General features: G+C 32.2%; 1 protein-coding gene across 1 annotated transcript; it reads left to right on the forward strand.

The window, feature by feature from the left end:
• Positions 1-1,098: 1,098 nt before the first annotated feature.
• Positions 1,099-5,634, forward strand: LOC148612583 (uncharacterized). The gene is made up of 6 exons (XM_088594167.1): positions 1,099-1,185; positions 2,157-2,408; positions 2,659-2,724; positions 3,675-3,761; positions 4,243-4,362; positions 5,050-5,634. Exons 2-6 carry the CDS (start codon positions 2,175-2,177, stop codon positions 5,188-5,190), a joined length of 648 nt encoding a protein of 215 aa, XP_088450293.1. The 5' UTR covers positions 1,099-1,185; positions 2,157-2,174; the 3' UTR covers positions 5,191-5,634.
• Positions 5,635-9,988: the final 4,354 nt, after the last annotated feature.

Below are 9,988 nucleotides of genomic sequence, written 5' to 3' on the forward strand. Positions count from 1 at the left end.
TTGTATGCCCAAGGTGGATGGATGGGGTAACACTTGCATGATACATACTGGTGTCGTCAGGCTATAATATGGAAAACCTGAGCGCAAAACAAAGTTATGCAACGTGTTGGGAAAGATGACGCATTCTTTGCACGTTAAAGAATCTTGCTATGCAATCGAAATTCGTCTACCCTGTTCTTCTTGTGTCCCATCCCAATATTCATTTCATAATACTTTCATGTTCATTTTATCATCCATTTTATGATCTTTGCCCAGATAGAGCTGAAATAGTGCTGCTTGTGCGTTAAACACCAATTAAATTATTGTAGTATGTTTCTATTTACTTTGTCTGATGGTTGTACTGCGTGTTTTGTTTTTTGTTTTTCTCTTTGTCTGACGTTTGTAGTGCGTGTACATTCTCTTCGTCTGGCGGTTGTATTGCGTGTCGTACCTCTTTGTCACGTGGTTGTATTTTGCGTATCAATACCCTTTGTCTGGTTGTTGTAAAGCGTGTCTATTCTCTTAGTTGCGGTAGTAGTTCGTGTTTTTTATCTTTGTCTGGCGGTTGTAGTGTGTATGCATTCTCTTTGTCTGGCGGTTGTACGGCGTGTCTATTCTCTTTGTCTGGCGGTTGTATTGCGTGTCTATTCTCTTTGTCTGGTGGTTGTTTTGCGTGTCTAACCTCTTTTTCTGGTGGTTGTATTGTGTGTCTCTTGTCTTTGTCTGGTGTTTTTTTTTGCGTGTCTAACCTCTTTGTCTTGTGGTTGTATTGCGTGTCTATTGTCTTTGTCTGGCGATTCTAGATCGTGTTTTTTATTAACTTTCTAATACTGGTTTCGTTTATTTCCATTTGTAAACAGGTCGAATTTGGTTATGCTATCTTGTGCATAATATGATTGCATTTTAATGAAGAATAATTTATTCGTGCGGCATGAACTTAGATATATGGTTTATTTCTATACATTAAGATTTATGCTTACAAAGCAGATTCTTTTAGATTACTACGATTCAAAATTTAGCACGTGTCAACCATTTCATGTTACACATGTGTGCACCCATTTGCATTTACACTGCTTGGTTGCACACCCTTCGCACATCATTTGCATCTCAGTAGAAATACTTCATCGCCTAGTATAAAATACAGTAGTTCCATGTTTTAATTCAGTAACCTTATTGATCATATAATCCTGTATAGCAACGCTTGTGGTAAGTGTTACAGATTAATTTTATATGACACTAAGTGGTGTGGTATCAAGTTTAAATTTCATGCTTGCTTGTTGTTATTAGCTTTTCATTTGCTCTTGGTTGGTTTTTGTTTCGGTTTTTCTTTCTTTGTCGCCATCATGTATTCCATTTAATTAAATGCGTATAGTTGAGATTACTTCCGCTAATTTTGTCTCAGCTGCAATATTATCACTCAAATGAATAAATAAATGGTTTAAATGCTTAGAATTATCAACTAAGATTTCCTTATCTTACATTTTTTGGTCATATTTTTACATGTTTTACAATATGTAATATCATAATTATTACCGTCATTGTTTCCTCTTCACTCATACCTTATGTAACATGACAACGAATACGTATGTTTAGATTTAAACAAGAGCAATAAATATATTTCGGCACTTCAATCTAGGTATCACACTACTTTGTGAATGTAATTATTACCATAATTAGAAAAAATGTCTAAATTACATAATCAATACATAAAAAGATGAACAAATATACTGTCTTTATCTATTTAATATTTTAAAATAAAAAAAATAGTTTTGGCTGAAATATCTGAGGAGCATTACACTGCGCAATAGAGTATGCTTTCATAATAAATTTAGCCTGATAGGCAAGAACTGAATATTCAAAATAAATCATAAATTAGATTTTTTTTTTTACTTTCTTCAAACACTAAAATTTATAATTATTGATATTGAATATCTTACAATGTAAAGTTGTTTTATAGAACAAAGATTTTTAACCTTAAAACAGAAACTCGGAAACGCCATATTTGGTATTTTCTTGCTCTCTTATCAGCTTATTAAGAATGGAACTTGCTATATATTCGTTCAATTCGTAATCAAACACTACTCACTCAGTTCAATCGAATTATTCAATAAAATCGATTGTTTCTTATATTTTGCGAATTTTAAGGCAAATATCATAAACATTACTTTTTATTTTAGTTGCATTGTGTCCACAAGATGATGATCTCTTTGTTCACACATAAAGAGGACAGTCCAAAAGATAGGCTCGGTGCCAAACTGAAGATTTTTGGTGCAATCCAACTCGTCTTGGGCCTAGCATGTGCCGTTGTAGGGTTCTGTGCAGTTGGAATTGACCGGGCTAACATACAACCTCTAAAAGAGGAAAACAAGACCGTGGAGGCATACATTATATTGGGATTGGATTCAGCTCCTGTATTATCCTCTATATGGGTATGTTATATAAAAAATCAATGTGTGGTTTACATTATATAGATTTCCAAGTACTATATTTAACCAGATTCTTTGATTTAGAGCCTATTGAATTCAAACATATGTTTCATATAAATGTTACTACAAAAACCATTAGTTAAAAATATAAATGTTCTGTTTACTTAAATACAGAAAATATCAGTTGTGATCTCAATTCTGATTAGGATTTCTATCATGATTTTTACACAATACATGTATTTATTTTTTGTAGATAATAGTTGCTGGTTTACTGCCGCACTGCCTCATCTGTGGGTCTGACTTTAACCTTATCAAGACGGTAATTATATTGTGTACTATTATAAACAAGGTATCATAACTTTATCTAATAGATAGTTTCGAGATCGATTTGATTCAATCAATTTAACTCCTCTGCGACACTCAGTTCTAATCTTGCCTCTTTATGCAAATTAGTACTGTACAAAGGAAATAGATTCGTGGATTTGTAACAAGTATTGGTCATGTCTTATGATTTTTTTTATATATCCTGTATAGAAAAATCTGAAAGCTAGCGGATTAATACACAGTTAATGAACCCATTCAGAAATTCAACTTCCAATTGATTAAAATGTTCCATTAAATCACTGCATGTAGGTACTAACGACACTCCATTCTACTTTTTTGTTTGAATGGCCTTTCTGGTCAGCCAATCAGGTTTCATCTTTCACCATTTTGAAAGCAATATTCAAAGGGAAAAACCCAAGGATTCGGAAAAGGTCATCAGAACAGAAAGTAAAATGGAGTGTTGTTAGATCTTATGTACGATGACTGAATGGAACAATTGATAGGTCTCATTTTAATTAGATTGTTCAACTTCCGTCCTCGTAAAAACGTCGCGTTGTTGCAGCGTCCTCGTAAAACACGTTTTGACCAATAAGGAACGTCATGAACAATGGCAATATCAGAATGCAATACAGTTTTGGAATCGATCCATAAGGTAGCGATTATAAGTCTGCGCAGGAGATTGGATAAAGCCAACTAATGAAGAAGACAAATGAAAATATATCCGCTTATACATTTTTGCATTTGCAACTAACTTATACTAATACGTGTTTTCTTTTGTTTCAAAAATACTTTAATTTCTTTTTATATAAACATATCTCGAATTTCATTGAACAAATTATCAATAAATTTTACTGCCATGTAGATAAAATTATTTTACCATTTGTTTACTTAAAATTATATTTTTGTAAATGATGGGCAAAATTATCAAAACTCCTTTTTTTTCAGAAAGTTTTGTTCATGGTTTTCAGTATTATCGCGGCTTCTGTGTTTGTTCCCATCACGATTATTACCGCTGTGGCCGCTTATATTCTGGTAAGTAGTGGGTTTTGTTAATAAATAATAGATGATAAATTCTTGTGATTTTTAAAAAGATAAATGAAACATTTTCTGCCAGGCATTCTGCTTTGCTCGGTTGCTAGAAATTCTTTAGAACTGTGTCAGTTACGTAAAGTTTACGTAAAAATTAGATATTGAAATTATAATTTGTGTGTGGTCCTTAAGTGTAATCTCAGATTTAAAAAAAATGTCGATAGACAAGTGTCTCTTTGTTTCTTATTGACAGTCTATAAGACTGCTTTTAATTTCTGTCATGTATCAAAAATGCAATTGTTATTTAGGATGTTTAAATTGGAATGCATATAGAAATAAATTGGCGTGGCTTTTTGTTGAAAACAGTGTATTCTCAAAGTTTTTATCTCAATTATTATATTTAGTCAAGATAAGTTACCATACTGTGGTCTGCAATATCAATGTTTGGCGGTGACAGCTATGTTTTTATTGTTATCATTTTTAGCGGGAAAGTCATGTACATCTTACTGCAGTAATAATAGTTATCGCCGGAATGGAGTTGATGGTTGGCATCATTGCTTCCTGTTTCACCTGCAGTTCTCAGTGGGCTGCTTGCAAACTTGAGGTAAATACATATTCAAGGAATCAAACTTATTCCTTGATTTCATAGCAAAGTCAGCAGGATAACAAACGATTGAATTTAAAATTAAACTCCAGAATATGCATTAGGGCGGCAATAAACAAGGTAGATATAACAACTTCCGTCATGTCATTTTTTATAAGAAAGTTAATGACTACATAATTCTTTAACAAAAATCTAACTGCAAAAATAATCTTTAACGAAATGTAAACTAATTTTATGTTCCTCCCAAATGAGCAGAACATATTGTTTCATCTTTTTTTATTAGAATCATTTTCAAAACTTTATTTCTTACAATCTCAAACCGATCCCTTTTTCATAACCGCCTGAAATAAATGGAAACAAATGTGGCACGTTATTTGGTCACCTTTAGAAGATATGAGACGTGACACATAGACAACTAATATTTTAAGAGTTTAAAAGCAGGTTTTCTCTGTAAACGAAATATGTCACAGAACATACTTTAATTGACTTGTTTTTAACATTTACGTACTTTTAAAATACATACTGCATTCAGCATCATTGTCTAAGGTCTAAATTTCACCAATGCTTAATTCATAAGTAGATGGTAGATTTTGCCTTTTATTTAGTGGCCAATCCAATTTTTCATTTTTTTCACTCTTCATTCAGTATGGCTAATTTTAGTAAATTTTGAAAAATTATTTTTTTCAGGGGCAGAGTAAGAAAGAATTGCGCGAGAGGTATGTAGACCATATGAGGAAAGAAAAAGGTGAACGACCGGCTGAGAAGGAGAAAGAAGCTGAAAACAATCCCCCAGCATACGAATACAACCCACCATCGTACAAACTATGAAATATATTTTTTTGCATTCTTTGCATATCAAGTCGTTTTTGTGAACTTTTAGTCGGTTTGCATGAAAGCATACATATAACATGCATAAGAAATTAATATAAAAAGATCATCATTAGAAAAAGATATATATTTTACAGGCATTTGCTAATTATAAAATATTATGCATTGGAATTCTTGTCGCCTATTTGTAATACAAAATGTAAAGAATTGGGTATTTGTATAAAGTAGGCAACTGTGGCAAAGTTTGATAAGTCAGGTGATGTTATTCTCCTTTTTTAATAATCGATAAACCAATTACGTTTGAATAAGCCTCACAGTTGTCAAATAGATTTATTTTTACGTCTTTGAAACCTGTTCTTGTGTATAAATGCTAATTTATTTAGGTTCATTTTTAGTGAATTTAAATTTCTATAGCTTAGCTTTGTTCACATTTTATAATATTAAATAAACTAGCTTTTGAAACAACAAAATTATTTCAATCATTCATTATATTTGTATATATAAGTGTGGACACAGACTGGTACTGCCCTATGGGCTAGTATGAACGCAGATTTGAATTGCCTGTTAAGCAAATATGTTTTGTCTTGAATGTGTTTGCATTGGCAAGAAAACAAAATATTGTGGTATTTAACAGCAATTGAGGACAGATTTATATACAATATTCTTGTTGAAAATAATATAGTCACTCGTCCACGGCAGTCAATTTATTGATAATGACCTCTACATCAGTAATTATTGTGTTTTAACAGGTATTACCATGTAGTTTAAGCAATAAGAATAGATCACCTTTCTCTGATATGAAATAATCTTGTTTTGTGAATTCAATGCTAAATGTCTAATTTTCGAAACTAAAAGACTCTATGAAAGTTTCATTGATTTCATTTAATGGTGAAGGAGTAAAATTAAGATTTGGGACACCTCCTCTGTGTAAGGGTAGGAAGGACGGACGGACGGACACCTCTATCACTATAAACCCCATTGAAATTCGGGCGTGAATTGTTTGATGATATTTCCTTTGCTATACATAAAGGAAATTGGGGGTGCTTGTTTTTTCAGAGTTGAAGTCCTTTTTCTCATAAACTAAGGTTTAGATTCATAAATCAAATGACAAATCATATACATTACAAAACTTCTTCCCTGAAGGTGTACTTGCATGGGTGTGCCGAGCTTTGCAATGTCATGTCAAAGATTGACCATTTCACTTAATGTAGGTTCGTTGCTCTTATTCGGGACACTCAGCTTTTTTTCACTAACAGTATGGTATCTATCAGTTACATGGAATAAGGATCATATTTTTAAGTCCCACAACTCTGAAAGGAAGCTGCATAGTTGTACCAGTTATAGATTACATGAAGTTACATGTATTAGAATTGTTTTACATCATTGTGTAAAATTTCAAAGCAATAATGTTGCTGCCATTTTCCTGGCACTTTGTATCTTTAATGAAAGAACGCAAAGAAACTTCTTGTGAGCAACATCTTATTTCAAGAAACAATTTCTTTTATTTCCCTAATCTTCCAAAATCAATACTAACCTTCCTTTTGGATTTGAAAAAATTGAGCAACCAACTTAAACTTATATTACATGTATTTATCACATTAATCTAGGTGTCTATTTACATGCAACAGGGACAACAGTATCAAATTACTATGTGATACAATGTTTTCTTAGTCGAAAAAAAACACAATTACCAAAATTTTATTAAAATTGTTGGAATATTGTATTTGTATTTGTGTGAAGCATGAACAAAGACAGAGTTTCTTCAACTTTTATCTCGAAAATATGCATAATATTTGTAGTACATGCTGTAGCTATGGATTGAAAACCCTTTACGTTGACAATATGATTCCTAAGATAGGACAATATCAATATGGATATTACAAAAATGTCCAATGTATTATGATGGGCCTCTGTAAAAAAAGAAATAAAGTTCTGCTGGAACAAATAAAATAGTAATCAGATTTCTAAAATTACCAGTTGAGCAATTAAGGCTGTTCCAAGCTCCTTTTTTGTAAATACATAAAAGAAAATAATGAAGTAACATTCAAGTACAGGTATTAAGAGTAGTAAATTTGAGTCATTCATTTGTTTCTAAAAAATTATACACATATAGTAACATGTAGCACACATATGTGGAGAATGTTTGGCAATATTTTATGAATGTTTGTTTATAAAAATGTCTGCTTAATAGTACATGTTTATATTAGTGGAATTAAATCTTTGTAATGGCTTAAACTACTCCTTGATTTGTGGAACTATATAAGATCTAAAACTTTTATTTATAGTAAAATAAGAAACATGCTCTATTTAGTTCTATGTAAAGAATGAACTTCGGCAAAAAAAAACATACATAATTATCTTCAGATTGGCTTCAGTCATAAATTTGTCATTATTTTTTGGTTCCTAGTCAGTAACTGACGGGTTTCTCAAATGTATAATAATAAAGGCCGATAAGGGTAAAAGTTAATCATGACGGACGACAATTTAATCGTGTCTCTGATTCTTTAACAATGTCGGAAATATTTTAACCATGGCGGACCAGCTCATGGAGAACCCTGATAACAACAATGAATTTGTTACATAAATGTTGCATACATATTTTAAGTTATAAGCTCCAATCTGACTGTCAAAATATTCAAAAACTGTTCTGGGAGCTTATAACATTTTTGTACGATTTTGCTTATCTATATTTTGGGGAAATAAATTAATCTTTGTGTCGAACTACATTTTTTCGAAGATTTTGGGAAATCATTCAGTGATACTAGGTAAAATCCTTTTTTGTCTTGGCGTCCAGTCAAACGTACACACTGGCCGGTGGCGTGATTGAAATATTCAAGTCAAATTGTTTGAAAGTGAACATATAGCGAGCGTCGCTTCATCGATAGGGCCATATTAGTTTCAACGTCATTCTGCAACTGTTGTTATTATTGGTGGTTGGATTTGTTATGGTCATTTGCATATTGTTTATCCAAATATTTTCGTCAATTGCGGATGGATTTTCTAGGCACCATCTCCGTTTGCATATTGCTGCCTATGTTATTTGGACGAATGGTCTTATCCAATCACTAATTGTTAACACAACGCAAAATTGTAAAATATATATATATCCACGTTGAATGTAATGTATTTGTATACGAGTTTAACTTATATTGATTAAACGGGAGAATGCACATGTACATGTTAATGTCAGTACACATGTTTCACGTACATGTTGTGTATGAGAAAACTGAAAATGGACTATTTTCTGGACATCTTTTATTTCAAGTCCATCCCAGCCTTCCTTTTGTTGTTTGACCCCTTTTGGTACATATTGGCAGCACTGAGCTATTTACCTATACTGGAGGTATATATATATATATTGTCTTATTGTTATAAAAGTTGAATACATCAAGGATCCTGAAATTGTTATTTCTAGTATAAGAACTTACCTCATTTTAATGAACTTTTCCAATTGAACAGGATGCACATAGACAATCAATTTCCCACAAAAAAGATTTATGTACATTGAATGCATAAATACCACACAGTGTATATACTACATGTGCACATACAGTCTGATGCAGATTTATAATGGGGATAGGATAGAGAAGGTACTCGTTCCATTAAACTCGGATGAAAAAAAATGGTGTGCATGATATCTTGATAATTCACAAATACTAACTCCCCATTGTTTCTTTCCCTTTTTTATGGGGGGGGGTGATGAATCATATATCTATTGACTACACCCACAAAAACACAAATAATATGAAATAATTGACATTTTATTTCTTTATTCTCGAGTGACTTGTAACTGTGGCCCTCTAAAGAAACCAAGTAGTAAAGTGAACATGTAGCCATAAACTGCATGGTAATCAGTGAAATTAACGCTGCATAAAAAGAATTTCCATGTACATCATCCTCATCATACACATTATGCGTATTATAATATAATGAAATGAGAACTGTAGATTGATACAGCTGTATTTGAAGTCCTAGACAGTTGGGACAAGTATTAAAGTATGAACTATTGAAGTTTATCTCAGATCAATTATAAAAAAATGTTTTAAATTGGATTATATATATATTTGACAGCATTAATATCTGGTAGATGACTTAAGAATATTATATATTTTATATTATATATTTATATTTTTATTTATATTTCTCCCATTCTAAGTGATTAATTATCAAGAACACCAAATTTGACCCAAGCCCCACCCCCTTTGAAAACAAATGGTTGATGCTTACCTTAAAAGTTTGAAAAAGGTCCGGAATGGCCAGATTCAACTTAACAAAATTAAAGTTCATAACATAAGGGTAAACCCATTTGATTCCGAAAGGGATGGCACTTTTTGGAGATACATTCTGGCCCTGAAAATGTAGTAAATAAATATTCTGGCCAACACATCAGCTGCTATAAAAAAAATTCTGACATCAGTCCAGATATTAAAACAGGTGAAGGGATATCATCTTGCCTCTACGTGGTTGAAAATAAATCTTCTCAATTAAGACCTGCGGTTTCAACAAAACAAACTGACCCTAAATAATCTTCCCTCTGCATCAATTGGTCGTCCCCTAATTGTTTGGTTTACATTCAACATCCCATGATACCATAGCAGTGATCAAAAACAGCTCCGGCAATAAATAAATAAATGCAAAATCAATAGCAAAGATCGAATAAGTTGAAACCTATCTGAATATGCGTTGATTTATAGTCCTAAGGGTATTCTGCTAGGTCAATTGTTTCGTAAACGTTGTGCAGAGTTGTACTGTCGTTCCGATGCCCCTTCATTCTTATCTCGTTCAAAGCGGAGCTGTA

This window comes from Perna viridis, chromosome 7, assembly GCF_037379345.1.
Source record: "Perna viridis isolate PV_CMFRI_1.1 ecotype Kerala chromosome 7, ASM3737934v1, whole genome shotgun sequence".
Classification (NCBI taxonomy): Eukaryota; Metazoa; Mollusca; class Bivalvia; order Mytilida; family Mytilidae; genus Perna; species Perna viridis.

Coding starts and splice junctions, on each gene's coding strand:
- LOC148612583 (XM_088594167.1), top strand. CDS start 2,175: ATGATGATCTCTTTGTTCACACATAAAGAGGACAGTCCAAAAGATAGG. Junction 2,409..2,658: donor CTGTATTATCCTCTATATGG/GTATGTTATATA, acceptor TATTTTTTGTAG/ATAATAGTTGCTGGTTTACT. Junction 2,725..3,674: donor ACTTTAACCTTATCAAGACG/GTAATTATATTG, acceptor CTTTTTTTTCAG/AAAGTTTTGTTCATGGTTTT.